Genomic DNA, 19310 nt, shown 5'->3' with positions numbered 1-19310 from the left:
TGGGGATAGCAAACTGGTAGAATGGAAAAAATAGGGCGTTTTTTAGCTGCTTTGTTTATTTTCCCCAGAGGTCTTATTTCTATATTTTAAATATCTGCAGTCACCCTAAACTGAAAATAAAACCGACTCAACTTTCTCCCTCCTCCAAAGATTATCCTATTCTTTCCATTTTCATGTTTCATATAACCATTCAGAGTACTTAGAATGTATTATAATCATTTATTTACCTGTCCGTCCTTCCCACTGGATCTTGAGCTTCTTGAAGATCATCTTATTTGTATGTATATCCCTAGTGCATTGCACATACACTTTGCTCAGGAAATATTTGGTTGCTGAGAAAGAGCTTTGCTCACAGGGTCAAATATAAATTCATCTTGGCATTCCAACTTCTCAAGAATCTGGATCCTCCCCATTTCACCTTGGCTCAGTAGTAAATCTCATTTAGTTCCTTCCTGTTCGTCATTCATGCCTTCACATCTTTGCTTGCACTGGGTACTCCATGCTTGGACTCTTGTTTTCTAGGGCCTATCCTTCCTACCCATCTAAATTCCACTCCAAAACTCTTAAAGCTTGCGCCCTGACCCTACATCTTTCTTCTAGCCTTCCTATGGAAGTAAGACTGATCTTGCCCTTCTCTGAATCCTGCAGTACTCATTGCTGGTAGTAAATTGTTTTATCCCTTAATCATATTCATGGTGCTACTTTGGATATAATAACAATAGCTACCATTTAATTGAATATCTCATACATACCAGGCTCTAGGTACATACCTCATCTCAAATGGTCATATGCTCCTCAAAGCTACAGTAGTGTTATCCCCATTGTATAGCCGAAAGGTAACTGAGTTTCAAAGAATTTAAATAAGTATCTTGCTCGTGATTGTACAGATCTTGTGATGCTTAAGTTTTTGTCAAAAAAAAAGATTACACAGATCTGAATTCATATCTTTCTGTCTAAACTCCAAAAAACATTTGCTCTTTCAGCTGTACCACAGTATGTTCTCTCTCTCCCTCTTGCTTCCTTTCTTCTTCCCTCAAAATAGACCTCTTTGGATATAACTGTCCTTTACCCCATGTCTGCCTCATTTTAGGTATGCTTAATGAATGTTTGTTGAGTTTAATTGATAGGACTGATGGAATGTTGAAACCTATTCGTTTTTTATGTTTTACTATTTCATTAGGATGCCTTGTTTTTTAAAAGTTGCATGCTTTTTTGCCATTTTCCACAGCTGTGATTAAAATACTTGTGCATTTGATGTTAAAGCCAATACCTGATATTTTCTCTGTATTTTTTCCAACTTAAAAGCATGGATTTTATAAACATACACAACTTCCTTTGGTTATGTAATGTAGTAAAAGATATCATTATTGATTTTGTAAATTCAAGAATGGTAAAACATTCACATTTTAGTACACATAAGCAAAATTTTGTTTAACATGGGCACCAAAAAGAATTTGTTTTGAAGATTATCTTTGAAAGATATTACAACGTAGCATACATACAATCTTTTACAGTTCGAGACCGAGTTCGGACAAAAATGGAACGTGATATCTTAGTAGAGGTTAATCATCCTTTTATTGTCAAGTTGCATTATGGTAAGTATGAACCGTCTCCCACATCATCCCTTGACCTCATGCCTCAAAATCCCTGAGGACATTCAGATAAACGACTATAAATAAATATATATTTGTATGTGGTTAGCAGATCTATATAGTAAAAAGTCATGAAAATTAAACCATTATTTCTTAGACAAACTTTAGAAGCTTTTATTGTTTAGCTTATATTTTTTTAAAATATTATAAAGTTAGTTTCTGAGTGGTAGCCATAGGAACAGGTAATGATAATTATTGCTTTTTTATTATAATAATAATGAATAATAATATACTAGCCTTTTATAGCCTATATGTGTTAGCCAACCCTAAAGGCCAAAGAGATCCCTAATGTCAACATCCTAAAACCATTGTCACTGCTGTTCTTTTCCCCAAAGCCGTATGCTTTTTCTCATTGGGTAAAGGTGTGGTGATTCTTACTATGTGTAATTAAACCTAACCAACCCATATTTTTTTCTGTAGCTAGTGGCATGGTTTTTGTATGTTATTTCGTAGTTAAGTAAGTCTTTTTTTGTTAGGAGTTTTTCTTATGTATCATGGGTTTACAACTATTGTATTCCTGAGTGACTTGCCTGTTGAAAATCTAGTGATTCCATAAGAAGAAACACTGTATTTAACATTTCCACATGGAAACTAAGATAAATCAGTGGTTTTCTTCTAAGTAAAAGTAAGTTTGGACATTTGATATAATTAATTTGTTAAAATATTCATTTATGAATGACCTAATGTAAACCTAAAAAAATTATGGTGGACTAAATGAAAATTTTCATTTCTTCATTCAGCTTTTCAAACTGAAGGGAAGTTGTATCTTATTTTGGATTTTCTCAGGGGAGGAGATTTGTTTACACGCTTATCCAAAGAGGTATATAATTAATCTCTATTTTTAATCTATTTACATGCATCCTGTTTGAACTAAAGCTTTGTTATATTTCAGTATTATGCTTACTGTATTTTCTCTAGTGGCACAAGATTCTTGAAGAATCAGACCCAAAAAGAGTTCTTTTCCTACCTTTTGAATTTGTTCTGAAAGCAGGACTTTAAATTGACAAATAAACAGTCTTTGTCTTAACCCTGCTTCTTTTATAGTTTTTTCCAGAAGCAATAGTGTATCAACAAGATATCCTTAAACAATTAGTACTAGAAATTAAGCATGCATTTTAAAGATCACTTTTCATTTCTAAAATGTTACTGTCATGGGACAACAGTGGCACACCCTGAATATACTTAACAACAAAATGTAAAATTATTTCTCCCATAGTGCATAGTTAATATTTAGTAAGTGATTGGTTGACTGATTAGATAATTTTACAAATTCCTTTCATAAGTAAATTGTAAACAAAGCTATGTATAATTATCATATTTATAAAATTTTTAGGATATTTAAACTCTAGAGTGGAACTTTAAAAATTACAGACACAAAAAGAAAATAAATTTAGAAAAATTATTGTTTTATTTTAGGTGATGTTCACAGAAGAAGATGTCAAATTCTACTTGGCTGAACTTGCACTTGCTTTAGACCATCTACATAGCCTGGGAATAATTTATAGAGACTTAAAACCAGAAAAGTAAGGAATCATGCTACTAAGTTGAATACAATGTAATATGATTGTTTAGGAGATTATAAAAAATCAAGTGGCTTCGTGAAACTCCCACAGTATTGCACTAGCGTGTCTGCGCTTCACATCTCTGCTAACACTGTAGTTTCATACTTTAAAAATCTCAGTTAATCAAAAAATACTGTTTTTGTGTGCATTCTTTGATTTTTTTTTTTTTTAAAGATGGAGTTTTGCTCTTGTTGCCCAGGCTGGAGTGCAGTGGCGCAATCTCAGCTCACTGCAATCTCCACCTCCCAGATTCAAGCAATTCTCCTGCCTTAGCCTTCCGAGTACCTGGGATTACAGGTGCCTGCCAACACACCCAGCTAATTTTTGTATTTTTAGTAGAAACAGGGTTTCACCATGTTGGCCAGGCTGGTCTCGAACTCCTGACGTCAGGTGATCCACCTGCCTCAGCCTCCCAAAGTATTGGGATTACAGGCATGAGCCACCACAGCCATCCCATTCTTTGATTTTTTTATGAGGTTGAAATCTGCATTTGTTGGCAATTTGTATTTTTGTGTGAATTTTCTGCTCATGGCCTTTGTTCATTTTATTTTTAGAATGTTATTTTTGGCCTGGCATGGTGGCTCACACCTGTAACCCGAGCACTTTGGGAGGCTGAATTGCATTAGTCCAGGAGTTGTAGACCAGTGTGGGCAACATGGCAAAACCCCATCTCTACAAAAAATTAGCTGGGCGTGGTGGCACATGCCTGTAGTCCCGACTACTCAGGAGGCTGAGGCAGGAGGATTGCTTGAGCCTGGGGCATCAAGGCTGCAATGAGCCAAGATCGCTCCATTGCATCTCCAGCCTGGGCAACAGAGTGAGACTCTGTCTCAAAAAAAAAAAAAAGAAAAGGAAAGGAAAGAAAATTTACATTTTTTCCAGTCTTTCAATTTTAATTTTATGTTGTTTGATTTATGCACGTTTTTTTATTCAGGCAGATCTACCAATCTTCTTTTGTGATTTATTCTGACTCTCATTTTTAGGCTTTCCCCAGTTCTATGATCAGATATTTTCCTTCTAATTTTATAGTATCTTTTTTTTTTCTTTTAGCTCCATTGTTTAGAAATTTTTTGGCAAGAGGGATGGTATAAAGCTAACCCTTTCTTTCCCCCAAATACCATTTATTGAAAATTTTCTTCTCCATGTAATTTCAAATTTTAAGTGTGAGTTGAGCAAATTTCCCACAGGTTTGATAGTAACAGTCATCAAGAAGCGGATATTATTTAAATTGTACACACTTCTGTTTTAATTTGTTGATGTTTATCTACCACTGAGTAAGAAAGTTTTTTTTTCCTTTTATGAGCATATAAGCACGAGCGTTGCTTTACCAGGAATATTTTTAAACAGCTTTATTGGGTTGTAATTCGTGTATTATACAAGTCATTGCCTGGGTGCAGTGGATCACACCTATAATCCCAGCACTTCGGGAGGCCAAGGCAGGCAGATCACTTGAGGTCAGGAGTTTGAGACCAGCCTGGCCAACATGGTGAAACCCCGTCTCTACTAAAAATACAAAAATTAGCCAGGCGTAGAGGTGCACACCTGTAATCCCAGCTACTTGGGAGATTGAGGCAGGAGAATCACTTGAATCCGGGAGGTGGAGGTTGCAGTGAGCCGAGATTGCGCCATTGCACTCCAGCCTGGGTGACAAGAGCGAAACTCAGTCTCAAAAAAAAAAAAAAAAGTGTATAATTCATTGATTTTTAGTATATGCACAGAGTTGTACAACCATCATGTTAAGAATTTTGAATATTACTCACAGATATGAACAGACACTTCTCAAAAGAAGACATTTATGTGGCCAACAAGCATATTAAAAAAAGCTCATCATCCCTGGTCATTAGAGAAATGCAAATCAAAACCAGAGTGAGATACCATCTCACACCAATTAGAATGGCGATCATTAAAAAGTCAGGAAACAACAGATGCTGGAGAGGATGTGGAGAAATAGTACCGCTTTTACACTGTTGGTGGGAGTGTTAATTAGTTCAACCATTGTGGAAGACAGTGTGGTGATTCCTCAAGGATCTAGAACCAGAAATACCGTTTGACCCAGCAATCCCATTACTGGGTATATACCCAAAGGAATATAAATCATTCTACTATAAAGACACTTGCATATGTATGTTTATTGCAGCACTATTCACAATAGCAAAGACTTGGAACCAACCCAAATGCCCATCAATGATAGACTGGATAAAGAAAATGTGGCACATGTACACCATGGAATACTATGCAGCCATAAAAAAAGGCTGAGTTCATGTCCTTTGCAGGGACATGGATGAAGCTGGAAACCATCATTCTCAGCGAACTAACACAGGAATAGAAAAATCAAACACTGCATGTTCTCACTCATAAGTGGGAGTTGAACAATGAGAACACATGGACACAGGGAGGGGAACATCACACACTGAAGCCTGTCAGGAGCTGGGGGGCTAGGAGAGGGATAGCATTAGGAGAAATGCCTAATGTAAATGACAGGTTAATGGGTGCAGCAAACCACCACGGCATGTGTATACCTATGTAACAAACCTGCACGTTCTGCACATGTATCCTAGAACCTAAAGCATAATAAAAAAAAATGTTAGTACAAAATTTAAATTCCGTATTAACACAGGAAGAGAGGAAATGCTCATCTGGAACTCTTCTAAGTGATCGTTTAGAAATTGTTGTACTTTTATATTTTACGTATGTTTTTTATTGTTTTGGGGTAAGTTTCATATGGTTTTGTTTTTATTCCCCAAATAACTGCTGAGTTTTCCTGATTATTTTCCCAACTTTTAACTATTGTGACACAAAATATTATTGGTGAGAATGAATAGTCAAGCATATAGTCCTTAGAAAAATTACTATAAACAGAAGATTAAACATTCATAAAAATGTGTGTTTTATACTATTTAATTGAATATATTTACCATAGACCATTGTATTGGCATTGGTCATAAAGTTATATTAAAATATGAGCCCTGTCTCAAGGCTTTAATAAGATCAGATGTAGATAAGATTGCTTATATTAAGATCTTAAACATACATGTCTAGATGATGCCATTAATTTGAAATAACACTTACTTGGTAAATTTTACAAGTAAATACCATCATACAGAACTTGGGAGAAATTTAAATTTTTAGGCCAAATATTTTATGAACTGTTAAGGGTTTTTCAGATTCTTTTAAACTAGAACTCTGTTATAATAAATATGACTAAAAATAATTAGTAACCATTGAAAAGGAATGTTGTTTATTGAGAGTGATACAGTTGACTTTTTCTTTCAAAGATATAGTATAAGCATGGTTATCTTAAAAGAATGCATTTGCTACAGAAGGCAAAACTAATGCCCTTTCAGCCATATTATCCTTTTTTCTTTCAGAATTACCGAGAATTACTTGAAGTTTTGTTTTTAGAACTGTTTTTCGTGTATTCATTAGAAGGGAGGATGATTTCTACAGTACCTAATAATGCCCTTTATACTCTCTAAATGTGTTGATCTCTTCATAATCAAGCATAATCAATATTAATATTTTTCATAACAAGTGCTTGTGATAAAAGAAACTTGAAAAATAAGTCCCTACTGAATTACCTTCAGTGGTAAACTTTGTTGTAATTATGTTTGCATTTATGAAATAGAAAGATTGGTAATATTTTTGTTATAGTAAAATTTTATAACAAAATTTGACTTGCACATTTTTAGTTAAAATAAAAGTAAGGAAATGCCTATATTGTGGGATAGCTTTAAATATAAGTGAAACAGTTTATTGCTTGACCCCATACCTATCCAGAAATATTAGGTTGGTGCAAAAGCAATTGCGGTTTTTACCATTACTTTTAATTACTTCTGCACCAGCTTAACACAATTATTGGCTTACAGCTTAGTATTCTCTCCTTTCTGTAGCTCCTTGATTAATAGCATTACACTCCACTCAAGTATCTGCTCAAGCCAGAAACCTGAGTGTCATTCTCCAGTTGTTCTTTGTCATGACCCAGTGAGCTCACTAAATGCCCTTTATTTTCTCTGTAAATTTCTCTACCCTCCATGAATGTACACCTATTATGGTCTCCCTTGTCCTTGACAAGAAGCCCAAACTATTTGGAATGCCCTGTAGGCCCTTTGCAAACAGGCCTTATTCATTCAACATTTCTTATTTGTACTGTACACTGCCAGACACTGAGCTATAAAGATGAATAAGGTCAACCCTTCTAGGAGCTCATAGTTTATTGGGGAAGAGAGAAAAACCTGGAGAATATGTATAGTGAAGGGAGGGGTCAATGAAAAACAAGGAGTATGGGGAAGGAGAAGAGGATTGTGTAGGTCGTGTCAGGAAAAAAAAAAAATGAGGAAACAGTGATTGAGTCAGATACCTTTAAAATGATCAAGAGAGCTGGGCACGCAGTGGCTCACACCTTAGGGAATAATCCCAGCACTTAGGGAGGCAGAAGCAAGAGGATAGCTTGAGCCCAGCAGTTCAAGACCTGCCTGGGCAACATAGTGAGACCCTATTCTCCACAAAAAGGAAAAAAAGGCAAAATAAAATAACCAAGAGAATGACATGTCTGATGTTTTTGCATTAAATGTGTGGACCCTCTGTCTATTAATGCAGGCACTAGGGGGTTTAGTCAAACTACATCTGCAGAAAGGCATTAGAAAGAGCAGCTGGGAAGAGTACAGGTGATTTGATTCTTTTCCTAATAATTTTCAAGTGCCCCTAGCATATTAATACAAGTTGATGGCATTGCCTTTGGGATTTGTTATAAATGTGTGTCCAAAAAATAATTTGTTCCTCCTTTGCCTTTGCCATCTTATTCACAGTCTAAAGCAATATTTTAGAGTAAATGTGGTGATCTGATGCTCAAGGATGTAATTTCAGTCTTAGCTTCTATAAATCTCTATTTAGTGTTCTTAAAAGATTTTCTTTGTTTTTTTCAGCATACTTCTTGATGAAGAAGGTCACATCAAGTTAACAGGTAAAAAAAAAAATCCTCGTTTTATTAAAATATTTTCTCCTACAATATATACTTTCCTTTAAGGTTGATTGTGGTACAAATATTGAGTAATACACTGTATTAAAATTAAAAACTTGTATTAGGGCCAGGCGTGGTGGCTCACCCCTGTAATCCCAGCATTCTGGGAGGCCGAGGCAGGTGGATCACTTGAGGTCGGGAATTCAAGACTAGCCTGGCTAACATGGTGAAACCCTGTTTCTACTAAAAATACAAAAAACTGAGCTGGGCATGGTGGTGCACGCCTGTAATCCCAGTTACTTGGGAGGCTGAGGCAGGAGAATCACTTGAACCCGGGAGGCAGAGGTTACAGTGAGCCAAGATGGCGTCACTGTACTCCAGCCTGGGAGACAGAGCGAGACTCCGTCTCAAAAAAAAAAAAAAACTTGTATTAGAAATTTTAAATGATTAATGTCAGAACTCAAAGTTTAAAATTTACATGTGCAAATTTATGTAGGATATTTATGATATTTGTTTTGGCAGATTTCGGCCTAAGTAAAGAGTCTATTGACCATGAAAAGAAGGCATATTCTTTTTGTGGAACTGTGGAGTATATGGCTCCAGAAGTAGTTAATCGTCGAGGTCATACTCAGAGTGCTGACTGGTGGTCTTTTGGTGTGTTAATGGTAAGGTTTGAATTTGGGGTTTTTTGGCGGGGAAGGAGGTTGTTAAGTGAGGATCAGCAGTGAATGTTAAAGAAAGTGGTGTTTTTATTGTCTTTATGCCATATGTAATAAATAACCAAGAAACATTATTGCATGCAGTATAGAAGGACTATGAAATCTGTTAGCTGCGTCTATCTCATCCTAATGTGAAAAGGCAAAAAAAATATATTACCATAGATTTCCTGCTAATAGTAACAATCTAAAGCATTAATGGTGTTTAGTCTTTTGGAGAAACTGGTCCAGAAATCTGTTAGTAAGTGACCCTTAAAATAAGTTCGTTTGGCCGAGGGCAGTGGCTCACACCTGTAATCGTAGCACTTTGGGAGGCTGAGGCGGTTAGATCACCTGACGTCAGGAGTTCAAGACGAGCATGGCCAACATGGCAAAACCCCATCTCCACTAAAAATACAAAAATTAGCCGAGCAGGATGGCACACACCTCAGGAGGCTGAGGCTGGAGAATCACTAGAACCTGGGAGGCAGAGGTTGCAGTGAGCCAAGATCACGCCACTGCACTCCAGCCTGGGCAACAGAGCGAGACTCTGTTTCAAAAAATATATAATAAGTTCTGCCGGGCACGGTGGCTCATGCCTGTAATCCCTGCACTTTGGGAGGCCGAGGCAGGTGGATCTCTTAAAGTCAGGAGTTCGAAACCAGCCTGGCCAACATGGTGAAACCCCGTTTCTACTAAAAATACAAAAATTAGGCTGGGCGTGGTGGCTTATGCCTGTAAGACCAGCCTGGACAACATGGTGAAACCCTGTCTCTACTACAACTACAAAAAATTAGCCAGGCATGGTGGCACACACCTGTAATCCCAGCTACTTGGGAGGCTAAGGCAGGAGAACCACTTGAACCCAGGAGACGGAGATTGCAGTGAGCGAAGATCGTGCCAGCTGCACTCCAGCCTGGGTGACAGAGTAAGACTCCGTCTCAAAAAATAAATAAATAAAATAAGTTCATATGAAATTGGCATATCTATCAAATTGTTCACATATCTACACTTTAAAATTGCCATTTGAAATGTGATTGATGAAGCTGAGCATGGTGGCCCATGCCTCTAATCCCAGCACTTTGAGAGGCTGAGGTGGGAGAATCCCTTGAGTCCAGGAGTTCAAGACCAACCTGGGCAATGTACTGAGACCTCGTTTCTACAAAAAAAAAATATGGACAAAATTAGCCAGTCGTGGTGGCACAGGCCTGTAGTCCCAGCTACTCGGGAAGCTGAGGTGGGAGAATTGCTTGAGCCCAGGAGATGGAAGCTTCAGTGAGCCGAGATTGTGCCACTGCGCTCCAGCCTGGGCAACAGAGCCAGGCCCTGTCTCAAAAAAAAATAAAATGTGATTGATTTCTACAAAAAAAAAAAAAAAAAACTGTATAGCTCAGTCGTTTTAGGAATTATCAAGAACTTCAGTAACAAATATGGTAGAAATAGAAAACACTTGTTATGTAGCAATTTTAGAATATTTGGTTATAATTAAAATGATGCTTTTTTTTTTACCTTCTGGCCTTGAGATTTTATATTTATTGACTAATACTTCTGATTATTTTGCCTTTCTGTAGTTTGAAATGCTTACTGGTACACTACCTTTCCAAGGAAAAGATCGAAAAGAAACAATGACTATGATTCTTAAGTAAGTACTCCCTTAATATAGATGTTTTGATGAGATTTTAAAATAAGTGCTTCAGGCTGGGCGCTGTGGCTCATGCCTGTAATCCCAGCACTTTGGAAGGGCAAGGCAGATGGATCACTTGAGATCAGGAGTTCGAGACCAGCCTGGCCAACATGGTGAAACCCCATCTCTACTAAAAATACAAAACTTAGCCGGGCATGGTGGTGCACACCTGTAGTCTCAGCTACTCAGGAGGCTGAGGCAGGAGAATCCCTTGAACCCAGGAGGTGGAGGTTGCAGTGAGCTGATATCGCACCATTGCACTCCATCCTGGGCAACAGAGCGAGACTCTATCTCAAGAAAGTAAAATAAAATAAATGTTTCACACTAAAAAATGAGATTTTAGAGTGTTGGCTGTAGTATAAGAAATAACTAAAAATTCATCAATATTACGTGGTTTGAATATGAACAGACTGCATAGATTTAGAGTACTCATATTATCTTCATGTTAATAGTGAAATACTGAAAGCTTTACTTTTGGGATTTGTAATATGGCAGGGAAGCCCATTATTTCACTTCTGTCTACATTGTCCTGGAAGTCCTAGCCAATATGGTAAGTCAAGCAAAAAAGTAAAGTATAAGGTTTAAAAAGAAGAAATAAAATTATCATTATTGAGATAACATGACTGTATCCGTAGACGATCCAGTCATCAGCCTGCACAACATAGCAAAATCCCATCTCCACAAAAAAATGCAAAAATTAGCCAGGCATGGTGGTAAGCACCTGTAGTCCCAGCTACTTTGCGGGGTGGTGGATGGGGGCTAAGACAGGAGAATCATTTGAGCCCAGGAGCTTGAGGCTACAGTGAGCTGAGATGGTTCTACTGCACCCCAGCCTGGGTAACAGAGCAAAACCCTGTCTCAGAAAAGAAAAGAAAATACAGTGATCATATAAATTCTTAGAATTAATAAGTTTAGCAAAGTTACTGGATACAAGGTCAATAAACAAAAATCCATTCTACGTCTCTGTACTAGCAATAGAAAATGGAATTTTTATCCGGGCACAGTGGCTCACGCCTGTAATCCCAGCACTTTGGCAGGCTGAGGCAGGCAGATCACCTGAGGTCTGGAGTTCAAGACCAGCCTGGCCAACATGGCGAAACCCTGTCTCTACTAAAAACAGAAAAAATCAGCGGGGCATGGTGGCAGGTGCCTGTAATCCCAACTACTCGGGAGGCTGAGGCAGGAGAATCACTTGAACCCGGGAGGCAGAGGTTGCAGTGAGCCAAGATCATGCCACTGCACTCCAGCCTGGGCAATAAGAGTGAAATTCCATCTCAAGAAAAAAACGGAATTTTCAAAGAGAATAGTGTTTACAACAATGTAAAAATTCTCAGATACCTAATGATAAATCTAGCAGAAGTTGTGTAAGACCTCTGTGCAAAAAAACCAGAAAATTTTATTTAAAGAAATTTTAAAAGACCAAAATAACTTGAAAGGATATACCATGTTCATGTTATGACAGACCTAGTGTTGTAAAGATAACAGTTCTATAGATCAGTGTTATCCACTAGAAATACAATGTGAACCAGCCAGGCATGGTGGCTCATGCCTATAATCCCAGCACTTTGGGAGGCCGAGGTGGGCAGATTGCTTGAGCCAAGGAGTTTGAGACCAGCTTGGGCAACATGGCAAAACCCCATCTCTACAAAAATAAAAAATAACAAAATTAGCCAGATGTGGTGGCACGTGACAGTAGTCCCAGCCACTTGGGAGGCTGAGATGAAAGGATCACTTGAGCCTGGGAGGTCAAGACTACAGTGAGCCCTGATCACACCAGTACACTCCAACCTGAGCAACAGAGTGAAGAGTGAGACCCTGTCTCAAAAAAAAGAAAAAAGAAAAAAAGAAGAGAAATATAATGCGAACCACATACGTAATTTTAAGTTTTCTAGTACCTACATTTAAAAAAGTAAAAAGAGGCAGGGCGTGGTGGCTCACGCCTTTTATCCCAGCACTTTGGGAGGCCATAGCGGGTGGATCACCTGAGGTCAGGAGTTCGAGACCAGCCTGGCCAACATGACAAAACCCTGTCTCTACTAAAAATACAAAAATTAGCTGGGCGTGGTGGCACACACCTGTAATCCCAGCTACTTGGGAGGCTGAGGCAGAAGAATCACTTGAACCCGGGAGGCGGAGTTTGCAGTGAGCTAAGATCATGCCACTGCACTGCAGCCTGGGTGATGAATGAAACTTATCTCAAAAAATAAAAAAAGTTAAAAAGTAAAAGGAAAGTTAATTGTAATATTTTATTTAACCCAGTGTACCCAAGATGTTATTTCAGCATGTAGCCAATGTTAAAAAATGATTGAGGTATTTGTTGTAAACTAATTTTTTTCATTCTCATTTGAAATTCAGTGTGTATTTTACACTTACAATGTGGATTGGCACATTTCAGGTGCTCAGTAGCCATATGTGGCTAGTGGCTACTATAATGGATGACAAAACTATAGTTTCAATGCAAATAAAATTAAAATCCTAACAACTTTTTAATGTGAATCTTGATAAACTGATTCTAATATGTTAATACAAAGGACCAAGAATAGCTGAAATACTCTTGAAGACCAAAATAGGAAGACTTGCTTTACCATATTAAGTCTTATTATAACAGTAACTAAGATAATACGGCATTGAAACAAGTGTGGAAAGTAGATCTATGCAATAGAATAAAGAGCCCAGAAACAGATCTATATATGTGGACACTTAATTTGCGACCATTGGGAATTTCAGAGCAGTAGGGAAAGAATAGCCTTTTCTTAATAAATCATGCTGGAAAAGTTAAATATTCATATAAAAAATAGGCAGGGAGTGGTGGCTCACACCTGTAATCCAAACACTTTGGGAGGCTGAGGTGGGAGGATCACTTGAGGCCATGAGTTCAAGAATATAAAAATTATCCAGGTGTGGTAGTGCACACCTGTAGTCCTAGCTACTTGGGAGGCTGAGGTGGGAGAATCGCTTGAGCCCAGAGGTCAAGGATGCAGTGAGCCATGATCATGCCACTGCACTCCAGCCTGGGTAATAGAGCAAGAGCATGTCTCAAAAAAAATTTGCTTTAAAAGAATTAAAAATTTTTTTTAAATTCCTACCTTCCACCATACATAAAAATCATTACCAATCTATCTAGAACCCCAATCAATAAGAAAAAGACAACCCAATAAAAACATGGGCAAGAGGCTTAGGGATCTGACAGAAGAGGATATTCAATGGCCAAAAAACTTATGAAAAGATACTCAACCTCGTTAATCAGAAAATGCAAATTAAAATCACAAGGAAATATCACTGCATACTCACCAGAATGGCTAAAATTTAAAAGATTGACAGGAGCATTCTGAACCATTTTTGGCCTAGACTGCTGCCCTATACAAAAATTTTAAAAAATAAAAATAAATAAAAAGAAAAAGACTGACAGTACAAAATGGTGGGATGTGAAGCAGTGGCAACTTTTATACATAGCTGGAAGGAATATCAATACTCGTATAACCACTTTGGAAAGCAGTTTTTGTCCTTGTCTTCTAAAGACAAATATATGTATACCCTCATCCAGTAATCCCCACTCCTAGACATGCACCCATGTTAAAAGAATCTAGTTACTCACACATCAAAAAACAAGTACAAAGCCGTTTATAGCAACATTATTTGTAGTAGCCAAAAAGTGGAAACCTGATTATTAACAGAAGATCAATTAATAAATGATGGTATATTCGTACAGTCGAATACAATAGAAGTTGTTGTATTTACTATATGTATTTTAGGCTCTGTGGGCCACACACAGTCTCTGTCACATATTCTTTGTATTTTTTTTCCAACCCTGTAAAAATATAAAACAATTCTTGAGAGCCATTCAAAAACAGGCTGAAGCTTTGGCCCATGGGTGTAGTATGCCGTACAACAAAGAAAATGAACAAGCCACAGTTACATGCAACAACTTAGATAAATCTCACAAGAATGTGGAGCTAAGGAATTTCAGACACAGAAGAAAAAGTACTATATGATTCTATTTGTAAAGTTTACAAAGCAGGCAAAACTAAAGCATAGTTTTTGGGGTTCATATTTAGATGGTTAAAAGCCTGAGGCAAAATAAGGGAAGTGGTTACACTGGATGAGGGGTTCTAGCAATGTTATGTGTCTTGGCCAGATGACTATTCAGTTTGTGGTAAATAATTGAGCTGTGTACTTTGGGTGTTTTTGTTCGGGGTTTTTGGGGGCATTTTATATTATTCTACACAATATAAAAGGTCTAAAAAGATATGCTACATAAATGAATGTTCACTGAACTTTCATCACTGAACCTTTATCATTTCATCTGCTTTGATCCCTCCCTTTCAGCGAACAAACACTCTCGTGTTGAAGAAACTAAATCCTTCTTTGACTTGGCCTTCCTTTCAAGTTACTGTACCATCTTCCTGCATCCTTTCAACACAAAGCCTCTTTAAAAAGTAGTCTATGCTTTCTGTTACTACTTTTTTGGCTTCTTTTATTCCACAGCCTATTTGTCATTCATCCCCACCACTCTACTGAAATTGCTCTCACTGTGGCTATCAGTGGTCTTCTGGTTGCTAAAACCAGTGGCAGGTTGTCAAAAGGATGACTCTGTACCATTCATTCACACAATTCATTTAACAGATGTTTCAGTTCTTGCTACTCATACTTGAGATGTAGTATTAACAAGACTGAAAAGGTCTTTGGTGGTCTTCAGAACTTGTATTTTAGTGGGAGAGACAAGGAATTAATATCTAAACAATTTCAGATAGTAATAGGAGATATAAGGATAATAAATCAGAATTCTGTACTCATGGTAGTGACTCCTTACTGTGTGAGGGAAGGAGCAGAAAGCAGGAGCCATATTAGATGGGACACTCAAGAAAGGCATCTCTGAGTGTTTGACACTGATGGCCACTCCCTCCCTCCATAGTTTTTCCTACTTTGATCTGCTTCTCCCACCTCTCTAACCATTTCCCTTTTGGTCTCTCTTACATGATTTCTTTTCTTCCTGTTTTTCCTTTTTTAATTTAAAAATTTTCAAATATGAATTATCAAAAATAGAATAATTCAGTGAACACATATACCTGTTACCCAGATTCGACATTTATCAAGATTTGGCCATTTCGCTTTATCTATTCTTTTTTTCTTTTCTTTACTGAAGTATTATAAGCATTCCAGACATATCTACTTAATTCACTTTGCCTTGCTAAAAATATGGATGTTTGCTTACACATCCACATAAAACTAGCAATAATGCTTAGGTATCATCAGTCCTTAACTAAGTTTTTCAGATTTTCTTCAAAACTGTGTCTTTACAGTTGGATCCAAATCAAGTCTGCACATTCCATTTGGTTGTACTTCTTAAACTTCTGTTACTCTATCCCTGTTTTTCCCCTGCTGTTTATTCATAGAAACCTAGTCAGTTGTTTTATAGAACCCTGCTTTCTGGATTTATCTTGTCAAAGAATGAGACCCCCTCTCAATATCTGAAACAAAAAGCATAAAGCTTATTTTATTCTTTGCTATGGTAAGGCTAGACTCTCCCCAAACATAGTAGACCACTAATCTTATATAGGGTTTTGAGGAAGGGTGGAGCTCAAGAACTGGCAGATTTTCATGTCTATAAGTGACATTATCTGTAAGAATGTGATTATTTAGGTGGGACTGTTGTTGACCAGTGGGCACTCAGGCGTGTTTATTGGAGTGAGTCCATTCCTGTTTGGCTAGTTTTCAGAGACAAAGAGCAGTTACTCATCTTTGCAGGTGTTCACCAGGCAAGTTGTCATTGATCAATTCAATGGATTTTAAACCAACTGAAAGGATTTAACACCAGTTCTGGTGGTTCTCTTGTTACCATGGTTATATAACAATTAGTCTTTTCCTAGGAGTATGGAAATTTTTTTTATTCCCTCAGTGTTATTAACTTGATCCTCTATCCTGTTTTTGGTTAAACTGTTTTAGCAAGATTATTTCACAGCTAACCCTGTGTGGTGCCTATTACATCAGGAGGCTTACAATACCTGGTTGCCCCCACTTTAAGTGATGGGCTCCAGTGGTTGCAGCTGATTCCTCCGTTGTAAAGTTCCCTGTCATGCTTTTAACTAATAGTTCTATCCATTAATAATCATTGAAACAGTTATAATAATTACTTGAAACAGTTATTATGTAAGGAATTCAAAAGTGATGAATTGCTTTTTTTTAAAAAAAAAAAAAAAAAAAAAAAAAGGTTTTTTAGAGATGAGGTCTTGCTCTGTTGTCCAAACTTGAATGCAGTGGCATGATCACAGCTCACTGCAACATCAAACTCCTGGGCTCAAATGATCCTCCTGCCTCAGACTCTCGAGTAGCTAGGACTACAGGTGCACCACCATGCCCAGCCAAGTTCTTTAATCTTTTGTACAGATGGTATCTTGCCATGTTGCTAGGCTGGTCTCAAACTCCTGGGCTCAAGTGATCCTCCCACCTCCGCCTCCCAAAGTGTTGGGATTACAGGCATGAGCCACTATGCACCAGCCATGATTTTCTATTATTATTATTCCTTCCTCATTTATTAGCTGGTATTTTCTCAACAAACTTTCTCTCATCAGCTATGATGATTTAATTACTTGAAATATGGCTCATCCAAGAAAAAGAGAATGAATACTTAATTCTTTTCTTAATTGTTTCTAATGTCAGAGCACTTCCTAGTGGGGGTAGTATCTAGTGAGTTGAGTTTTTGTGTTTTGACTTAGCTTTTTCTTATTTTACTATAATAAACTCATGGGACTTAATAATCAATGTGATTCAGCCAATTGCATTCATTATTTTTAATGCCCAAATTGTTCTTTTTCTGACTACCTTTTAAATGGTCTTATCCCCCAGGATCCATCTATGATATGCTTTTCTTCCCCCTCTGCACTCTTTCCTGACTGACTTCAGTCTTTCCTATAACTACCCTCCACATTTTAATTACCCTCAAATCACTCTTTCTTACATGAATTTACCAGGCATTAGACCTGTGTTTCTATTTACTCACCTACCTGGCCCTCCCAAAACATATTACATGCATGACTTCACATCTTTGAACTAAATGTATCTTTATTTGTTGTTGTTTTCTTATACTCCCAGTTACCAGCATTTTCATGCACCCTCTTTTCCAAGCCAGAAACCTGGAAATCATTTTTTATTCCTTCTCTCTTTTGCATAATTAGGTATTCTCCAAATTCGATCTCAGAATTATTTCACTGTTCGAGCCTTTCCTCTGAATTAAACTGCTTATTCAGAAAACAGTGACCTCTTACCCACACTATCTGACCACATTCCTAAGTTGATTGCCTACCACTTATGACCTCTTCCCACTCCAAATTGTTCTCTACTACCCTTGGAGTTACCTTCTTGAAAATAAGTCTAGTCATGTTAGTCCAGTTTCAGGACCTCTGCTGCATCCCTGTTACCTAATACAATAGTGTTTCCCCGAATTTGTCCAAGAGAGTATTAATTCTACAAGATGTTAATAGGTATTCTTTGAAAAAGAGGTGCTGGAAATAAATACTTATAAAATACTGATTTCGCCCATAATCCCAGCACTTTGAGAGGCTGAAGTGGGAAGATCACTTGAGGCTAGGTGTTCGAGAGCAGCCTAGCCAACATGACAAAACTCCATCTCTACAAAAAAAAAAAAAAAGCCAGGTGTGGTAGCACACACCTGTAATCCCAACTACTTGGGAGGCTGAGACACGAGAATCCCTTGAACCCAGAAGGCAGAGATTGCAGTGAGCCAAGATTGTGCCAGTGCACTCCAGCCTGGATACTCTGTCTTAAAAAAAAAAAAAACTGATTTGTTTGCTCTAGATTTCTCAGCCTTTTTATATGCAGTGTATTTTAATTCTGTGTCTCTAATAGGGGGATATAATAGCATTCTACAAGCTCATTGGGTCATGATTTTTTTATTGTTGCTAACTATCTAGAGGGATTAATGTTATTCAGTAAAATTTGGGGAAACACTAGCCAAATGAATAAATTGTTAGCCTTTAGATTGCATTCAAGACCTTTCATAATCTCCCATGTTAAATTAAATATCCCCTACTGTTCCCTTGTCACTCTTTGCATATGTTCTTCTGCATTTGTCTCTTAATGTACTAGCATTATCTGTATCCATCTTCACCATGGACCATGAGTTTCATGGGCTCTCTTTATCTCTGTATCCTCAGCACTAAACAGTGTCTGGCATGTAATAGCTCAATAACAACCCACTGAATAATAAATAGATCTGTTCTGAAATAGGAATTTTCCCCAGCTCTATTATTATTGTCATACTAACAGGATCATTGGTTTCTTTAATTTGTAGGTTTGGAAAAAGAATTAAAATTAGAGCTGAAACAGACCTTCAAGTTCATCTAGGCCAGCAGTTTTTAGACTGTGTATCTTCAATATTTCACAATCCTCTTTCCCACAGTTCCCTTTCCCTTCAGGGGCTGTTAAAGGGAATAGAAAGGAAAAAGTGGCATATGAAACACATGTTCTCTTAGCAGCTTTAAATGTTAAGTTTCTTAAATTCCCTTTGAGGAGGAGTTCTGAGGCTATACTTTGGGAGCTATTGGTCTAGAGTCCAATCCCTTTGCTTATGAAGAAATGATAACAGGCCCAGAATAATTGGCTTTCCCACTGTCCCAAAGTTCTTAGTAACAGAGCCAGAACTAGGATTCAAATGATCTTACTTTCACAGTGCTCTTTGCAAAATTTTGAAAAATGAAAAAGCTCATTAGATTATGAACTAAAATTCAGTTATGTGTTCACATG

At 37.4% G+C, this 19310-nt stretch overlaps 1 protein-coding gene across 9 annotated transcripts in view; it reads left to right on the top strand.

Annotated features, from left to right (window-relative positions):
• Window positions 1-19310, top strand: part of RPS6KA3 (ribosomal protein S6 kinase A3) — a 117412-nt gene that overhangs the window by 70597 nt on the left and 27505 nt on the right. For all 9 annotated transcript variants that reach the window (XM_030806626.1, XM_030806627.1, XM_030806620.1 and 6 more), the window contains 6 exons: window positions 1515-1595; window positions 2393-2472; window positions 3069-3175; window positions 8137-8174; window positions 8694-8836; window positions 10438-10508. In XM_030806626.1, the coding sequence (XP_030662486.1) occupies window positions 1515-1595; window positions 2393-2472; window positions 3069-3175; window positions 8137-8174; window positions 8694-8836; window positions 10438-10508 (520 nt within the window). The remainder of the gene's footprint in view (window positions 1-1514; window positions 1596-2392; window positions 2473-3068; window positions 3176-8136; window positions 8175-8693; window positions 8837-10437; window positions 10509-19310) is intronic.

The sequence above is a fragment of the Nomascus leucogenys genome, chromosome X (assembly GCF_006542625.1).
Source record: "Nomascus leucogenys isolate Asia chromosome X, Asia_NLE_v1, whole genome shotgun sequence".
Classification (NCBI taxonomy): domain Eukaryota; kingdom Metazoa; phylum Chordata; class Mammalia; order Primates; family Hylobatidae; genus Nomascus; species Nomascus leucogenys.
The sequence above is the reverse complement of the archived record's forward strand: the minus strand, read 5'-3'. Positions and strand labels throughout refer to the sequence as shown.